At 39.5% G+C, this 20,171-nt stretch overlaps 1 protein-coding gene across 2 annotated transcripts in view; it reads left to right on the top strand.

Annotated features, from left to right (window-relative positions):
- LOC142651717 (cadherin-6-like) overlaps positions 1-20,171 on the top strand; it is a 283,558-nt gene that overhangs the window by 203,040 nt on the left and 60,347 nt on the right. For both annotated transcript variants that reach the window (XM_075826744.1, XM_075826745.1), the window contains 3 exons: positions 8,253-8,372; positions 15,246-15,413; positions 18,104-18,291. In XM_075826744.1, coding sequence (XP_075682859.1) covers positions 8,253-8,372; positions 15,246-15,413; positions 18,104-18,291 — 476 coding nt within the window. The remainder of the gene's footprint in view (positions 1-8,252; positions 8,373-15,245; positions 15,414-18,103; positions 18,292-20,171) is intronic.

Genomic DNA, 20,171 nt, shown 5'->3' with positions numbered 1-20,171 from the left:
AAAAAAAAAACAATAAAAACCACAGGAAGTTAAAAAAAAAGACAAGTTGAAAAACAACTGTCATAAGTCAGGATAATGAAGCATGTAATCAAAGATTAAAAGGAAATGGCAAATTGTACAAAGAAAGATTTTTTAATGGGCTTGTAAAAGTGTTCAAAGACAAAACTGTGTATCTCCTCTTATGATGACAGTTGTTAAAATGTAGCAACACAGATGAACAATGGGAAAACCTAGTTCCACATATCAGATCCGTTGATCTTCCAGACTACAGCAAGGAAAGTAGAGTCGATAATTAGTTCTCATTAGGACTGCCTTTGTTGGCAGAGATAATAGCCCAAGTGCACATAAGTGTCTGTTCCTCGTTTTTTTATGACTCGCTGGTCACACAGGCATACTTTACTCTTTGAACCATTTAATGTAAATTCCGTTTTTTTTCCGCAGCCTTATAACTTTGGGTAAGAACGTCACCAATGTCATTAGCAATCTACACAAGTCTGGAAATCTTATGATTAGGCTGTATACTTTGAGCATAAATTCTAGTAGCGGTAATCATTGCACAAAGATGAATTATTTATATATATTTTCTTACTCGGCAATACACAGATTTGTCAGAAGAAATGATTTACTGCAGAGAAATGACCCAGGGAAGACAGATGCACATTGAATTTATCAAGACAGCTGTAAAGCACTATATTAGCCCGAAAATTGCCTCGTCTGAATGAGATCCTTCAGATTTGCTTGGATCTTTTTTTCTATTGTTAAATACCATTACAAAATGGGTTCTTACCCCTGTTTATTATGGATGAATGCGATTTAGAAGAACATAAAATATGATGTTCTGACAATTGTATTAACTTTGACAGAAAAATACAAGAGAACTGTTTTCTGCTAGAGGGGTTAGACAACATAAGCCCGCTTTTATCATAATGGCCCTGTAAATGAATAAATGTGTGCAGACGCGTTTTGCACTAGTGCACAGTTTTACATATACCTCCTGTTGTGTGCGCTGGTGCTAAATTAATACGTTTAATAAAATTATGCTCTTTCGGTCACATGAATAAAACTCATTTCATAATTATCTGTGCATTAGCCTACTTTTCAGCATATGTCACTGCAGTCATCCATTATCTGATTGACATATTTAACCTTGTACATCAGAAGCCTCGGAAATGGCATATATCTGAGACGAGGACATGTTCCTGTTAATAGAAGGATTCTTTTTTTTTTTTTTTACATTGAAGAGCAGACCGATAATCTGGAGCCTAATGAGCGATTGTGTAAAGGTGTCCATCTTTTTTACTTAGATGATGTACTAAGCGATTGAATGTGAATGTAAGTGGTGAATGACCCTTACTGAGTATCCCCAGCTAATGAAACATACCGTCTCATATAATAAGAATGTTTTACTAATGCTAGAAGCTATGATTCAATGAAATACAGTGATATAGAGGTGATAAGTATGAGAGCTTTCTCTCAATGTGAAGTCTTCCTTCTTTGAAAGGAACAGTAAGAAGTAAGAATAAAAGTACAATTAAAAAGATTTATTTCTGGAGAGAACATTTTGTAGTTTCACCTTCCATTGAAATATAATTTGGAAAACTCTGCGTCAAGCTCTGTCTTACCATGACTTTACTAACGCCTCCGTGTTTAAAATGCATGGATTATTCCAAAAGCATGCGTGATCGGGTATTAGATGTGCATTAAACTCTTTGTATCCGGTTGTTTTCTTTCTGTATTTCTTCTGTGTGAAATGGGTATTCCAACCACTAACATATAGATGTGCGATAAATGTTTGATCAGTGGGGTTCCCACCACTAGAACTCAAAGCGAGCCATAAAATGAAGGGATATCACATCCGCATCTTATCACTTATGTCTTCCGAGAAAAGCTAAGAGCGGCTGATGGGAGTCGAAGCAGTTTTTTTTCCGCACTCGTGATGTCCTTTAAAAGAAATTAATACTAACTATAAAGTTTCAAATTCCTTGCAGACTCCATAAACAATTCTGACTGTTTTGAGGGGGTCCGACTTAGTATTACAAGATATAAAATCTCCAATGATCACTCTATTTCAGCCAATAGCTGCCGAAATAAAAGATTTCCATAGTGGTGATTGCCTGCCAAATACATATTACTGGCAGCAGTTTATGGCATACTTTAGTCAGCTATTCACAAGATACAAAGTATCACAGCACTGGATATAGACAAAATGGGTGCAGGCCCCAATAGGACTTGATCCAGAGTCCCCTTATGTAGGCAAAAAGAAAGAAACAAGGGAGCGCATCCAAAAAATTTGGAGCTTTATTTACCCAGTGAGACGTTTCAGTCCAACAGGACCTTTCTCAAGCATATTGAAACAACAGACAATGACAGTATATAAGGCCTCACCGAGTCATTAGCAATTAAAAAAACAATTAGTGTAAATATACAGAAATATAAAAGTATAAAAGGTCAGAGGCGTAGCTAGGTTCTCCTGCACCCGGGGCAAAGATTCAGTTTGGCGCCCCTCCCCCCCCCCAACTTATTTCCCGACATCTCCTTCCCCCTCGCCATGTTTTCTTTCCTTACCAATCAATGAGGTGTAATTTTTTTTCACAATTTTTTTAATGTAACGCAAGTATAAAAGCATTTCTACATTTTACAAGCAATATAGTTCTATAATGTAATTAACAAAAAAATAAATTAAAAGAATATAAATTAAAGAGGCCACACACAGCCCCCCTTGTAGATAGTGCCACACACAGCCCGCTTCCCCCCTAGTAGATAGCGGCACACTCCCCCCCCCTTGTACTTAGCGCCACACAGTGAACAGACCGGTGAGCGGTAGCCTACCTCTACCACTCTCCGCTCTGCCTGGTGTGACTTACCGGAGAAGCCGAGGAGGTCATGCAGCGCAGGCAGCGGCGGAGTTCCTTCTGACTAGGGTTGGTGACAGCCAGGACCGGCCTTAGCTTCGATGGCGCCCTGTGCGGGACTCTCTATTGCCGCCCCCTACACAAACCAAAACGTAACCACATATATGGACACACTAGAACATATATACTGTACATACAAAAAGACAGATATTTAGACATACAGGCAAATATACATACACACACCTGGAATATATACATACAGGTAAATATATAGACGTACAAACACATATACATACACACACACACACACACACACACCGGCAGATAAATACACAGACAGGAACATATACAAATACATAAAAGGCACCAATATACTAGCACAAAGACACATTCACAAACAGACCCATATATACGCAAACAGGAGCAAATGTACACAGCACAGATAATGTAGTAGTGTTACCTGCAGTCCTATGTAACACCACAGATAACACACAGTGATAACACACAGTGATAACTCTCTGAGTACAGATAATGTAGTAACTGCTGCCTGCAGTCCTATGTAACACCACAGATAACACATAGTGATAAATCTCTGAGTACTGATAATGTAGTTGTGTCCCCTGCAGTCCTATGTATCACCACAGATAACACATTGTGCTAAATTACAATCTCAGCTCTGCTACACAGTACAGATAATGTAGTAGATGTTACCAGCGGTCCTATGTAACACTACAGATAGCACCAGGGGCGTAACTAGGAAAGACTGGGCCCCATAGCAAACTTTTGACTGGGGCCCCCCCTCCCCTGGGTGTCACACAACCCCCCCCCCCCTTGTAGATAGTGCCTTTTTTACAGCCCCCCCTGTAGATATCTACAAAGGGGGCTGTATGGCGTTATCTACAGAGGGGGCTGTATGGCGTTATCTACAGGGGGGGCTGTGGCGTTCTCTACAGGGGGGGGGCTGTATGGCGTTCCCTACAGGGGCGGCTGTATGGCGTTCCCTGCAGGGGGGCTGTATGGCGTTCTCTACAGGGGGGGCTGTATGGCGTTCTCTACAGTGGGGGCTGTATGGCATTCCCTGCAGGGGGGCTGTATGGCGTTCCCTGCAGGTGGGGGCTGTATGGCGTTATCTACAGGGGGCCTGTATGGCATTATCTACAGGGGGGGCTGTATGGCGTTATCTACAGAGGGGGCTGTATGGTGCTAACGCCATACAGCCCCCCTGTAGGGAACGCCATACAGCCCCCCCTGTAGGGAACACCATACAGCCCCCCCTGTAGGGAATGCCATACAGCCCCCCCCCTGTAGGGAATGCCATACAGCCCCCCTGTAGAGAACGCCATACAGCCCCCCCTGTAGGGAGCGCGATACAGCCCCCCCTGTAGATAACGCCATACAGCGTCCCCCCTCCCCAAAAAATGCGACCTACAGTGTGTCCTACTAAAAGACATGTATCCCCTCTCCACAGGATAGGGGATACATGTGTGATCGCTGTCACTGATAAGGAGAACGGGGGACCGAAAGTCCTCTGAAGTTCTCCATGACTAACCTTGGACTTCCGGAGTCTGCGCAGCTCAATAAAAATGAAAGGAGCGCTGGTCACGCATGTGCACAAGCGCGACCGGCGCTGCATTCATTTCTACGGAGCTGCCGACACAGACCCCGGAAGTCCGAGGTTTGTGATGGAGAACTTCAGGGGACTTTCAGTCCCCCGTTCTCCCTGTCAATGCCAGCGTTCACACATGTATCCCCTATCCTGTGGATATCCTGTGGATAGGGGATACATGTCTTTTGTTTAATGGCAGAGCGGGGAGATACCTCCCTGCTCTGCCGTAGTGTTCAGTTGCGTCGCGCTGTAGCAGCCATAGCAGATGCTAGCGGAGCCTCTGGCCATGGTGCGGGCCCCGTAGCAGCCGCTACGGCTTCTACGGCGGTAGTTACGCCACTGGATAGCACACTTATAACTCTCTGAGTACTGATAATGTAGTTGTGTCCCCTGCAGTCCTATGTAACACCACAGATAACACATTGTGCTAAATTACAATCTCAGCTCTGCTACACAGTACAGATAATGTAGTAGATGTTACCTGCGGTCCTATGTAACACTACAGATAGCACACTGATAACTCTCTGAGTACAGATAATGTAGTAGATATAAGAGACAAACACATGCAGAGACACAGACAGACAAAGAGACACACATACACATACACACACACACACACACACACACACTGTAACATATACACATACAAACACAGAGACACACACTGTATACACACTACACACACACACACACACACACACAGAGACACACACTGTATTCACACTACACACACAGACACTCACCATGTCTCCTTGCTGACAGGTCAGGACGGACTGTGGGCGGAGCTTCTTTGCTTCTCGGCAGAGCACAGAGTAGAAGCAGATGCAGGGAGGCTGCAGCACGGGAGTGGACCTGTCCCCTGACCTGAGTCATCTGACCTCATGTCACTGACGTGAGGTCAGGTGACAGGTAAGGTGACTGGACTGGTCCACTCCCTGGCCGTCACAGACCCCAGTCAGAACGCCCTAATTTCCTGGCTCTTCCTAAGCTGCTGCAGGTGTCCGACATACGGGGCGCCTGTTAGCAGCGATCAGCTGCTCTTCGGCACCCCCCCCTTCCCTTGCGCCCGGGGCACATGCCCCGCCTGCCCCCCCCCTAGCTACGCCCCTGAAAAGGTTTATGAAATATCAAATAATCTGCATTACGTAATATTACATAATTAACCCAGCCATAATGTTTTTATTTTTCCGTCGATTAAGTGGTATGAGTTCTTATTTTTTGCGGGATAAGCTGTAGTTTTTAATAATATCATTTTGGTGTACATGCGACGGTTTGATCACTTTTTATTTAATTTTTTTTGTGGGAGATTAGGTGACCAAAAAATAGACATTCTGGTGTTTACAATTTTTTTTTTTTACGGTGTTCACCGTGCGGGTTAAATAATGATATATTGTAATAGTTCAGACTTTTACGGACGCGGCGAAACCAATTATGTTTATTTATTTCTTTTTTTACTATGCTCTAGGGGGAAAATGGGAAAAGGTTTTTTTTTTGAACTTTTCATTTTTTTTTTTTACTAATGTATTGCAGTATATCGTGATTCTGACAGGCACCTATTAATCCCTGCCAGAGGCAAGGCTTAATAGGTGTACAAAGATGGCGAACCAGGGGGCGTTCATTAATCCCCCAGGCAGCCATAGCAACCATCGCCCCCCCCCCCACGATTGCGTTGCGGGGTGCGCAATGAGCTGTTAGAGGGGGCCGCCCCCCTCTTTTTGACGATTTAAATACTGCAGTCGGTATATACCGCAGCATTTAACGAGTTAAACTAGCGGGATCGCGCTCGAGTTACTCTGAATTGTCGGCTGTAACATACAGCCCGCTCCATACTTGCCCTACCCGACTTTGGCGTATGGATACGTCAAATGTCGGGAAGGGGTTAAAAGAAATGTGGACTTACTCCTCGTTGAACTTAGCATCTCAATGACGCCATAGCACACGTCAAAACTAAAAGTCGGGGTGGCAATGCTGAACACAAGATTGCGCACGCGCGATAACTCGCGGGCTCAAAGTACGCGAGTGGTCGATACTAAATCAGTCTATCCCGACTTGTGCATGCCCAAAGGATATGTTGTAAGAGATGAACGCCATTTTTAATATGGGCAAAAGCCCACACATATGTGAGTTAAATGTCAAGGAGGCAATATAAAATAATGCCTAACTAAGCCAAAGGACTACGATAACTATTAGCAGAGTGCTTGTCAATATCATTTAATCAGGCTGAACTGGAGACTCAAAATATATAGGCAAAAATGAACCCATTTATATAAGTAAAAACGGGGGGATATATATTATTTTTGACCACAAAGCCAAGCTACTGGCATAAACTCTGTAGATCCACGTATCTCAAGACAGACTCCGAAAGCAAGTCAAGATCCATCACGGCACTACAAGACATCGGTCACTTCAAGAGCAGAATTATAAGGCCTAAAAATGGAACGGTCTGTTGTTTCCATATGCTTGTGAAAGGTCGCACTGGTTGAATAAAGCTTCTGATTTTTTGGATGTGCTGCCTTGCATCTTTCTTTTAGTCAGCTATTGAGACAACTATATCAGACTGATAAAAGGTGTCTCATATAGTCTGAAATGGTAGGCAACTGTGAACTGGTAGTGGCAGATATTGAAACAAAGGGCACCTGATATCGTAAGTAGATTAGGAAATTGCTATAATAATACAAAGTTCCAAGGTAGAGCACAATAAAAAATAGAATTCCACAATGGAAGGCTCAAGATCTTAAAATTTGCTTTGAAATCCTTATATTAAATTAGTTGTTCTGTCTCTTGACCAATGCACCATTTTCTTAGACTCAGTGCTGGAAACAAGGAGTCAAATCACATCCATCTCCATTACAGACTTGTATGGCTTCTTTGTGATGAGCACAATGACAGACTTTTAATGGGTGTCTATGCCCTTTTTTTGGACGTCTTGAAAAGTGATCTGAATAATTATGATTAAAACATTATTGCACGCAGGTGTCTTGTTGTACCAATAGAAAGGTAGTACAAAGGGTTACATAAATAGAGTACCAGAGCTGGACGCATGTTCTTAGCATCTACTGCTTGATCTGAAAGATAAATGGTAAGTAAAATATCTAATTTGAAAGCAACATATAATTTAATGCAGTAGAAAATATAATATAGAATGCTCAAGATTTGTATAATTCTCGACAATTCCTATTAAGTATGGGGTGAGAACACCGATATAAGTTACTTCTAAGGTAATAGTGTGAAAGTGATAAAGAGAAAGAAGGCTCCCTCGTCACCGGGCCCCATAAGTAGGGTGATGGTCAAGATTTTTTTTACCAGAAATGTAGGGATAAAATTAGATGGAGGGCACTTTAGCAAACAAACTGCATAGCAACAGGGATCATTGCCGTGGTGCCAACCATGTAAGGTATAAATACATGCTGGCTTGTAGGGGCTTCTGTGTTCATCTCCTGGCTATACTTTCTAGCATCCAGAGGACTATTTTTGCACACAGAAATTGACCATAAATGCTTACACTTTGTTATAATATGCTTAATTGCTGTTTCCCATGTATTCTTTTAGATAATCTCTGTGCTTCTGCCTGTCCTCTTTCCTTCCTGATAATCTTTCCATAAATTTTTTTATCTCAAACTTTCCCTTTTTCTCTCATCTGTTGTCACTTTTATGCTTTCTCAAACATTATTTTTTGTCATTCTTTTTGTCATCACTTTACTTTTTATTCTCTTGTTCTTTCTCTCACACTTTGTTTTTCTTTTTATGTAAAAACCTTTTAGCTAAAACTGCTATCCCCTTTGTTTTTGTTGCAGGAACATTTGTCGTTAAGGTCACAGCCAATGATGCAGACGATCCAACCTATGGAAACAGTGCGAAAGTCGTCTACAGTATTCTGCAGGGACAGCCATACTTCTCAGTCGAGTCTGAGACAGGTCAGAAGACCTTAGCTGTGTCTTTGTTTCTGTAATTGAAGATGACATGTTAAGTCAAGCTAGGACATACTAGACAAAACTTGAAAGAGATTACATTTTCCACCCTGCACAAACTGACAAACTCAATCGAGCAAGACATCTGTAAGCATGACACCAACGTTATTAGAACCTAAGAATCAAAGCTGAAATATAATTAGGGTTGTACACAAAATAGTTTCTCTTAGAGCAAGAAATAGGACTGAGATTTCTTCCGAATAACGAAGGCAAACTACTTTCACTTACAACAAATACCTAAGTGTTTGTGATATCAATACCCGCTTTGAACTTCTTCTGATTCAAGTTACTTTGAAAGAATTGAAACTTTTTCTCCATCCTTTCAAAATCAATATTCATACAAATTAATAATTTCTATGTGTATAAATTATTTAAGAGCCAAAAAAACACAATGTATAACACTTCTTTCTCTTTCCATCAATGTATCAACATAACTATTGAATAATATCCTAGAAAATATATATATATACATATATATATATATATATATATATATATATATGCTGTTTTGCACCCACTATTTATTACATGAGTGCTGTTTCACTTAAATACTTTTGGTATAGATATACAAAGGGAATGTATCATCAGAAAAAACTGGCCACTACAGCAATCATAATATGCTGTGACTTATTTTTCTCTTTAGCTCACTGGTCAGCTTTGCTATATAGACTGGTAGAGATTAGCAGAGTCATATCATTATCATTATTGGGAAGTAGTTAATGCCATTTACACGGGCTAATAATCAGGTGAACAAGAGTTCTTACGAACGCTCATTCCTGATTATTAGCCCGTGTAAACAGGGCAGCGAAAAGCAGACAAACGAGCAAACACTCATATTTCGCCTGATCACAATTTGTGCAGCCTATAAAACCATTGTTTAAATAGGGGACGTGATGGGCATTGAACAATTGTTAATACAGAAAGCATCGGACTGTGTAAAAGGGCCATTAACGAGCGCCGATCGACTTCTTGTATTGTCGATTGGCACTCGTCATTGGCAGAAATCTGCCTGTGTAAACCAGCTTTTAATGACACCTATGGCTTAGATAAGACAGAATAGTAAACGGGGTTTTACACTGGGCAATTATCGGGCAAACAATTGTTCATAGAACGCTCGTTGCCGATAATTGTCCCGCGTGAACATGGCAGCGATCAGCAGATAAACAAGCAAACACTCTTTTATCTGCTGATCGTATCGTTTTAAAAAAGTAAAATATTATCGTTGTCGGCAGCACATCTCCATGTGTAAACATGACAATATAGTACCGCTCGTCCTCATACACACAGCTCCGTGTGACAGGAGCAAACAAGCGCCGATCAACGAGCTGTCTCGTTGACCGGCGCTCGCTGCACCTGCCAAAATTGGCCAGTGTATTAGGGCCTTAACACCAGACACAAACAGATAATGCTCAGTATGCATCTCCCCTGTCCCTCCTTGATCTCTGGGAGGCGTTACGGACTCATGTAAAAGTTCATTGGTTGGTTTCAAACTCCATTCAAAGTGTTACTGCACATCAGAACCGGAAAAAAATAAAAAATATAACTGTAAAAAGGGGAAAATATGTTTTTCGAGTACACCTAAGTTCCATTCCTTAACCACAATGAATGACACTACAGTCATACTCTATCACGACTAATAACAAAGAAATAATTGACATTTAAGCTTTACACAGTGAATACAATGCAAAATGAATGAAAAAATCCCTGCCTTAAAAAAGGGAAAAAAATGTCTTAATGTGAATTTTACGCCTACTGTAAGTTTAATGACTGAATAACCAGCTTCTTCATTTCAACGGTTGTTTATAGAACTGCCTAATGTTTATATGATCGTGTTTTGCACATCTAAGATGTCAAATAAATTCTCCGTACACTAAAATGATCCTCTTAGAATAAAGAGGGAGACAGGTCACCTATATACACCTATATACCCATTGAAGCCTGTATGTACGTTGAAAGGGCTCTGTTTGGTTGACAGAGATCTCGACTTTGGTACTACAATGGCATGGAGTCCATCACTTTCTATTCTAAAGTTGATTAAGCCTATAGTTAAGTCTTGGACAACCCCATTAATACATATATAATCAGTGTTTGAAGACGCATTCATACAGACATATACACCTATATATATATATATATATATATATATATATATATATATATATATATATATATATACAGTGAAGGAAATAAGTATTTGATCCCTTGCTGATTTTGTAAGTTTGCCCACTGTCAAAGACATGAACAGTCTAGAATTTTTAGGCTAGGTTAATTTTACCAGTGAGATTATATATAAAAAAAAATAAAAGAAAATCACATTGTCAAAATTATATATATTTATTTGCATTGTGCACAGAGAAATAAGTATTTGATCCCCTACCAACCATTAAGAGTTCAGCCTCCTCCAGACCAGTTACACGCTCCAAATCAACTTGGTGCCTGCATTAAAGACAGCTGTCTTACATGGTCACCTGTATAAAAGACTCCTGTCCACAGACTCCATTAATCAGCCTGACTCTAACCTCTACAACATGGGCAAGACCAAAGCGCTTTCTAAGGATGTCAGGGACAAGATCATAGACCTGCGCAAGGCTGGAATGGGCTACAAAACCATAAGTAAGACGCTGGGTGAGAAGGAGACAACTGTTGGTGCAATAGTAAGAAAATGGAAGACATACAAAATGACTGTCAATCGACATCGATCTGGGGCTCCATGCAAAATCTCACCTCGTGGGGTATCCTTGATCCTGAGGAAGGTGAGAGCTCAGCCGAAAACTACACGGGGGGAACTTGTTAATGATCTCAAGGCAGCTGGGACCACAGTCACCAAGAAAACCATTGGTAACACATTACGCCGTAATGGATTAAAATCCTGCAGTGCCCGCAAGGTCCCCCTGCTCAAGAAGGCACATGTACAGGCCCGTCTGAAGTTTGCAAATGAACATCTGGATGATTCTGAGAGTGATTGGGAGAAGGTGCTGTGGTCAGATGAGACTAAAATTGAGCTCTTTGACATTAACTCAACTCGCCGTGTTTGGTGGAAGAGAAATGCTGCCTATGACCCAAAGAACACCGTCCCCACTGTCAAGCATGGAGATGGAAACATTATGTTTTGGGGGTGTTTCTCTGCTAAGGGCACAGGACTACTTCACCGCATCAATGGGAGAATGGATGGAGCCATGTACCGTCAAATCCTGAGTGACAACCTCCTTCCCTCCACCAGGACATTAAAAATGGCTCGTGGCTGGGTCTTCCAGCACGACCATAACCCGAAACATACAGCCAAGGCCACAAAGGAGTGGCTCAAAAAGAAGCACATTAAGGTCATGGAGTGGCCTAGCCAGTCTCCAGACCTTAATCCCATCGAAAACTTATGGAGGGAGCTGAAGATCTGAGTTGCCAAGCGACAGCCTCGAAATCATAATGATTTACAGATGATCTGCAAAGAGGAGTGGGCCAAAATTCCACCTAACATGTGTGCAAACCTCATCATAAACTACAAAAAACGTCTGACTGCTGTGCTTGCCAACAAGGGTTTTGCCACCAAGTATTAAGTCTTGTTTGCCAAAGGGATCAAATACTTATTTCTCTGTGCACAATGCAAATAAATATATATAATTTTGACAATGTGATTTTCAGTTTTTTTTAAAATATAATCTATCTCTCACTGGTAAAATTAACCTAGCCTAAAAATTCTAGACTGTTCATGTCTTTGACAGTGGGCAAACTTACAAAATCAGCAAGGGATCAAATACTTATTTCCTTCACTGTATATATATATATTTATATTTCCAATTCTTCATTAGAATCTGAAAGCACATTCACAGAGCTACTTACACACATTAATAATGCTGGGCCTGCACTGATTAAAAGTGCCATGGCTTTTAGAAATGCAAATGTAATTATCATCTCTTTATATTATTTCTTTCACATCATTATATGGTGCTTTAATGAAAAGCATCACACATCGGAAGGTATACGAATGAATGCATTCACCAATAACTGCGGCATCGTAACGACAAACGTACACAATAGTAAATAACTCCGTACACTTCACACCTCCAGCAGGTACAAAACACATTGAGGTCTCCTGTGTAATATTCTCCAGAAAATAAATGTTACATCTGAATAGCTTATAATTTTATATTTACACCTATGAATAAATTATAGAAAATGTGAAATAAACATTTAAGTCAGTGTTTCCCAACCAGGGTTCTGTTGATCTGCAGCTCGCACATAGGCATGCCTGGCATGGGGCGGACAAAACATTTAACAAGTCAGAGCCATCTTTCTCTGCCCTTACATTGACTGTATCAGATCTTGCTCAGATAAGCGCAATAGACACTGGAATATATTTGACCCAATTGCATTTTCAAGGTACAGCAGTATAGGAGTCACTATAATATGAGAAGTGTTGTGTGAGAAAAGAATGATAGATCCAGGTTTGTAGGGGGTTTTCATCATGGAAAAAGATTTTTCAGAGGTTCCCTCATGATTAAAAGGCTGATTTGAGAATGCACACTAAAAAAAACGTATCTAACTTATCAAATACTATAGGGTTTACTATGACTGGCTTTAATTAAACACCAACTAGACATCATGAAAGTTACATCATTGGGCTACCGCTCAGTGGGGACCCTACCAATATCCAGAACTAGGTCACATCCCCTCATTTTCAGAGCAATGATGGCCATCCATATGTCATCACCTCTTTATTAAAATCAATTGGTGTGAGCACTTTTCTGATTGACATCAATTATCAAAAAGCACTTTAAAAGTGCCCTATCTCCTACATAAGGAGATAGGCGCTATAATGTAGGTGACAGCAGTGTTTTTTATTTAGAAAAACGATCTATTTTTACCACGTTAGGAGCGATTTTAGCTTTATGCTAATTAGTTTCTTAATGCCCAAGTGGGCGTGATTTAACTTTATACCAATTGGGCGTTTTACAGAGGAGTGTGTGACGCTGACCAATCAGCGTCATGCACATTCATTTAGTCAGCGCATAGTGACCCTGCGTTGTTCACTATGTGCTGTCTTATAGTGACACATTAACGTTACTGAAGTGTTTAGACAGTGACTAGGCATTCCTTTCAGCCAGGATGGGATGTCTATTCACAATCCCGACACTTCACTAACGGTTCTGTGGTACTTACAGCAGAGCAAGCATAATCTTGCGAGATCACGCTGTAAATGACAGATTACACTTTGCTCTGCTGTAAGTACCACATAAACGTTAACGAAGTGCCGGGATTGTGAATAGACTTCCTGTCTGGAAGGTATGTCTATTCACTGTCTAAACACTTCAGTAACGTTAATATGTCGGTATAAGGCAGCACACAGTGAATAACGCAGTGTCACTATGCGCTGACTAAATGAATGGAGAGAAGTGCATGACGCTGATTGGTCAGGGTCATACACTCCTCTGTATAACGCCCACTTGGTCTAAAGTAAAAACACGCCCACTTGGGCATTAAGAAACTAATTAGCATAAAGCTAAAATCGCTCCTCATGTGGTAAAAATAGATAGTTTTTCTAAATAAAAACCACAACTGTCACCTACGTTATAGCACCCATCTCCTTATGTAGGAGATAGGGCACTTATAATGTGGTGACAGTCTCTTTAAGGCCCTGTTCACACATAGTTTTTTGGTGCTGTTTTTGAAGCGGAAAACGTATCAAAACCACGCCAAAAAAGTCTCCCATTAATTTGAATTGGAGACAGAGGCGTTTTTTTGCAGCAAGCATAAAAAAATGTTTGAGGGGAAAAAAAGCGTCATGCCCTTTCTTCAGGCGCTTCCGTCTCTGACCTCCTATTGACATCAATGGGAGGCAGAGAAAGTGGTTTTCGCTGCGTTTTTTGACCGTGGCGCTCAATGGCCGCAGCTGAAAAACGCAGCAAATGTTTTCTGCCGGCAGGTCAAAATCTGCCTCAAAATTCATGATGGAATTTTGAGGCAGATTTTTCCGCTTGCAAAAAACTCAGTGTGAACAGGGCCTAAGGCCTCATTCACAGAGGGGTTTTGTCTCGGTTTCAAACTCAATGAAAAAAAGCATGTAAAAGCACCAGCGTTTTTTAAATGTAACATGCTTTTTTATTGCATTTTTAGCTTAGGTTTTTCTAATGTTTTTAATTTAGTTTCATTTTGTACATGTGTTTTTCGTAGCATTTTCGAAGTCCTATCGAGAAGCCCATAGGGAAAAAAGGCAGAACAAAAATGCCATACCCAGAGCATGCTGCATTTTTAAAAATGTCACTGAAGCCAAAGCGCCACAAACCAATATGACCAGTATATAGACTTTTCAATCATTTACTATAGACTTTAAGGTAACATCTGGTCAGAGTTTTTTTTATCTTAAAACAAAGCTGTTAATAATGCCAATGAAAACTGCACCAAAAATGCCGCAAAGCTGCGTGTGAATCCAGCCGTATAGAAAACAGGCAGTGTTACATACACGTTTTCGAGGAATTCGCTCTTTATATGTTGCTCTGCTATTCTTTAAACAGGTGCTATAACTAGACTGCAATAAAAAGAAAACTTTATTTTTCTCCTTGTTAAAAAAGAAAAATGTCTGTTCTAAAAAGTAGTATAAAAGGCCAAAGGGAAAAATCTAGTTGTTATAATAAAAACCTTTCTCCACTTTTATTACCACAGAGACACTTCCAAGCAAGCTGTAAATACACATCTTGTGGCAAGTCTCATTGACTTTAGTAAATGTTTATGGATCTCCTGACGCCTAATATTTAGGTCACTCATATTGTCACATACTGCTCTACCAGATGACCTTCAATATTATAAAATTATTGTTTTTTATTGCAGGTGTCATCAAGACTGCATTGCCAAAAATGGACAGAGAGAACAGAGAGCAGTATCAAGTGGTTATACAGGGCAAAGACATGGGGGGACAGATGGGAGGACTGTCCGGGACGACAACTGTAAACATCACTCTATCGGATGTCAATGACAACCCTCCGCGCTTCCCTCAGAGTAAGATCCATTTACTGTTTATTTTCTTCTGAGCTGTTCCAGATTACGGGAAAATAAGAACTAAGGCAGAGAAACGGTTTCCTCGCATTTTTAAACCCACAGGGATGAAAATAGTATTAAATGTTGCTCTACAGAGCATTTTGATTTATTTTGCTGGCAGATTTTTCAGCCTTCCGGCTTTACCAGGATATTTTGAATTCTGTATATCCTATATATCGATGCGAAGGATAATGTCTTTGTTTGGAATTCAACGGAGTCTGCTCTTACCCTGAACAAGAGCTCCTAACATTTATTCCTTTGAGAAACTATTTGTGATTCCTTTAACCATGAAATGTAATCATGTTTGAAATGAATGTATCGTTACACATTTTGTTCAGCGTGCATTTCAAACGTCTCAAGCTTTAACTTATTTTATTCTAAGAGTTCATCCCAGTGTAGCATCTGCCTTTGAACTCCCACTGTTGTTTGTCAGGAAGCAATACCATAAAACAAAAGTCAAAAAAAGCCGCACAAAGGTAATAACATTATGGAATAAAAATGGAGTCAATATTTCAAATGTCCTCTGTCTAGCCCTAGGCTGTCCATTACAGCTGTAGTGTTTGCTAAAACACACAATAGAACATTCTTCAATGTAACCCAATTAGACGTTTGGGATTATTGGCCAGGAAAGATTTGCTATCCCGAAATTGGCCATGCTGTTGAAGTTACCGTACGTTTAAAATATTTGTGATGAAATATGCTAGCATAATTTATTTTGAATTATAACTTATGGAGCTTCTTCATCTTCCACCTGTGTTCTCATATGGCCCCGGCAAAAAAGAGGTGAATGTTTCCTCTGGGCATCTCATGCAGTACTGTAGAAAAATAGTTTTATTTCAACACTGATGTACACCAAAGAAGAAAGAGGAGGTACACAAATGATCATCAGCCCTCCCAAAATATTCATGTGTTTTGCATATATAAAAACATATACATGACAGACAATGAGCTAAAAACACATAAAATGTGAACACCATAAAAATAGTTAAGGGGCTAATCATAATGCAAAAAACACTCTACATGAACATAGGTTATGCTCCAATGGGCGACATGTTTGGAGGAGAGAAAGTCTATATAATGTGACCTAGATCTCTGACAATAAAAATAGCAAAACAGTGAAAAATATAAAAAACATTTATCAAAAAAATTGTTGTAAAAAATACAAGCAAGATCCGTCTGCTGAACTGGGTCATCCAGCCACCCTAGTAGAATTGCATTTGGAATTTACTTGTGACCACCCTTGTAGAATTGCATTTGGTATTTACTTGTGTCCACCCTAGTAGAATTGCATTTGGTATGTAGTTGTGACCACCCTAGTCCCTTTTTCTATTTCAACACTGGTAACTTATTGCTATTATATTGTATGTATTATAATTGGGCATCAACAGTATCCTCATTATGATACTATCTAGAATAAGCACATTATGTTGACAGCTCTATTAGTATGCCAAGTATATTAAATAGTACATTTGGTATTGTGGATATATAATGATACAGTTTTACCCTAGACAGATTTCATTGGTTTCTGAACATTAATACTGAACGTAATACGGGTCTGCAGGTAGGAAAATGTTGGATTGCCTTCTCCTTGCGTACTAATCCAAGTATGTACAGGAGGCGCAATGGTTTTATGTGGGAGCAAATTTAAGGGACGTTGACATTGAAGAGCAAGAAATTATCTGTATATTTGTAGCAAAACTGATTTCCATCACCCTCACAATGGCTACCTATGGATACAACTTCTTGTCCTCAATTATAGAAGGTGATGTTTTAGCGAGCGAAATAGTATTCAATTTAAGAAAATGAGAAATGTCACTTTTTGTAACATGTAAATCCATGTAAGAAGTTTAGTAAGCTCAATATTCATATCTTCACCGACTAATGTTTTATAGCTGGGTCTGATATTTTTTGTTCCATACTATTGGCATCTGATGAAACAAATGAAAAATATTACTAGTGCAGAATAAAGGTATAACATTGAGCTACATGTTTTTTAAAAGATAAGTAGCGCCTGGGGCTGCATTTACAAGTGAATTCAGGATGATGCAAAAAAAATCTGTATCTTGTGGTAGGCAGTCATATGTCAATGTCAGACAGGTTTTAGGCTCATCCGGTAGAGACTAGTAATTCATGCTGCTATGCCAGACATAAAAGAACCCATTCTGCTTCATGTCAGTGACTGTGAAATGCAAATCTGACCACTTCAGTTTTTTGACGTATGCTTGGCACATACATATTGTGGGGGTCTTAGAATCTGACAAGTAGTAAAATATATACAAATATTACAATATTGGAAAGTTTTGTGCGGCGCTCCCTCTTTAGACAGTCCATGTCAATATTCAGACCTGCACGTCTCTTGATGCTTCATTATATCCAACTATACAAAGAACTGAACTTGTTTTCTTATTTATTGCTCAAAGTCTGCACAACAACATAGGGAGATGTTAGTTGTATTAGGAAAATATAAAAATAATATCCGATTTCTACCTAATTCCCCTGTCTATTTTATAGTAATGCTCTCATTGCTCAACTACTTCAGCTGTTTTAATCTGTTTGTGGTATTTTTATTACAAGTCTGTTCAAATTATATTTTCTGAAGCTTGTGAAGGGACCATTAAAACCTTTTTTGAAAGCTATTTTTCATTCTCTAGGTACCTATCAATTCAGGGCCCCAGAGTCTTCCCCTGTGGGTTCTACAATTGGCAGAATCAAAGCTAATGATGCAGATGAAGGTGTGAATGCTGAGACAGAATACAAAATCGTTGATGGAGATGAACACAACCTGTTTGAAATCATCACAGACAAGGAAACGCAGGAAGGAGTTGTTATTGTCAAAAAGGTAACTCAAAGAGAATTAAAAAAGTGCAAAAGAAGGGGCAAAAGTAAACAAATATTTTTTGGTCCGGCTTGTGTTAGATGCATAATTGATTGCAATGAATATCAAAAAGGAAGGTTTTATTTATTTTTAAATATATTGTTTACTAATTTTACGAATGATATAAAACAACATAAAAAGCAGAGTACTTTAAAGACACTTACTTAAGATGGATCCTGTTTGGAAACACATTCATATTTTTCACATATTGCCCTTTGGGTCTCCTATCTACAGTATGCATTACTATTGTTAAAACATTTGCAATTCTCCCTGTGTTGTACGAATTCAATTAATATCCATTAGGAGGGTAGATATTTAAGAATTAACAATCAGATGGCAGTTGTTAAAATTAAAGTAGCTTTGTGTTACTATGGGGATTTTATAGGTGCCCTAATTTAAAGGGGTGACAAATTCTCTGTTAGGAATTACCAGACTTAAACGTTGACAAATGAGTGTGTTGACATTAAAATGGTGTCACCTCATCTAATGGAATTGGTGTAATAAAAACGTATAGAAGGAGATCCAACATACCGTTTCTCACTACATGCAAGTTCTGCTTCTGAGGTTTTATCAGCGTGAATATTCAAATGGATGTAATGAACGTTTTATCAGCTTGGTATATACTGGTGTTACGCCTAACAACTATACTGATTACAGTAAATTCTTGTGTGTTGTAAATGCCCATTGAATCATTTGGAAACATTATGAAATAATATTAGATTTTAAGCAATAGGAGAGTTGCATGAATAAGTTTGTCAGCTTCACTTTATACAATGAACCAACTCTGTAAAATATATAGTGAAAATTCTCAAACTAGGACTGTACAAAAGACGAAGAATTGTGTTTACCTTTAATGACAGCTTAAATATTTCTAGCTCAGAACAGCAGTATCAAATCGCCTTCTATAAAATCAAATGTAAGAGCCTACTGAGATGTTGTCAAGTAGACGTATATACAGGCAATGTTCTGACGGGGATGCAATCAGCAACAGTAAGCAACATACCACTGAGGTGTCAGCCGCTCCTAGGACCACCTATGGAGAGGCTGTGAAGATGTGTGAGATGCCAGGCAATTCTGATTGCCAATTAGTGATACAGTGGCATGGCTTGGAGAACCCTGCATGCACATAGGCAATGTTCATTGATGGCAGATGAAGTAATGAATTGCTGTTTGATTTTACATTTTCCCAAAGCATCCTCATGCCACAGATTAGTGGACTAATAATTGAAGCTGTAAAAAGTGGCAAAATAAATAATTGCACGTGACACTTGTCAAGTTAAAATTGCAAGGCCGGTTCTGCAAATCCATAGATGCTCCATGTAGAGATGATCATTGACAGGCATGTCTATTGTACAGCAAAGCATTCATCTTTTACATGTTTGTGATAAGAAGACAGCCCTGGCATGAAAAGCTTTTATCTTTCTTAGCAACAAGAAGCACATAGATCTAATGTGTAATAAAATATATATGTGTACGCAATACTGTATCTGTATATCAAAAGTGATCTTACTCTCTCTCTTTCTCTCTCTTCATATATGTATTCAAGATCACACTGAAAGACAAAATGATGAAGGATACTTAAAAAAAAAACAAATCTATTGTGTTTCTCCCAGAGCTGTACATTGTTGTATACATGGTACTATACATTCCATAGAATTTCATTTCTTCAATATCTTAGTGGTCACAATGCATACAACTTCACTGTCTCATACAAAGTCTCTGCTGCACAGGAGCAAAGAAAGGACAGATTGATTAAAGGGAATTAATCATTTAAAACCAAGCTCTTGTTTAAGGATATGTTCACACTGCTGTCAGGGGCTCTTGGAGCCTCTGTCGGCAGTCCC

Source organism: Rhinoderma darwinii, chromosome 5 (assembly GCF_050947455.1).
Source record: "Rhinoderma darwinii isolate aRhiDar2 chromosome 5, aRhiDar2.hap1, whole genome shotgun sequence".
In the NCBI taxonomy this organism is placed as follows: Eukaryota; Metazoa; Chordata; class Amphibia; order Anura; family Rhinodermatidae; genus Rhinoderma; species Rhinoderma darwinii.
The sequence above is the reverse complement of the archived record's forward strand: the minus strand, read 5'-3'. Positions and strand labels throughout refer to the sequence as shown.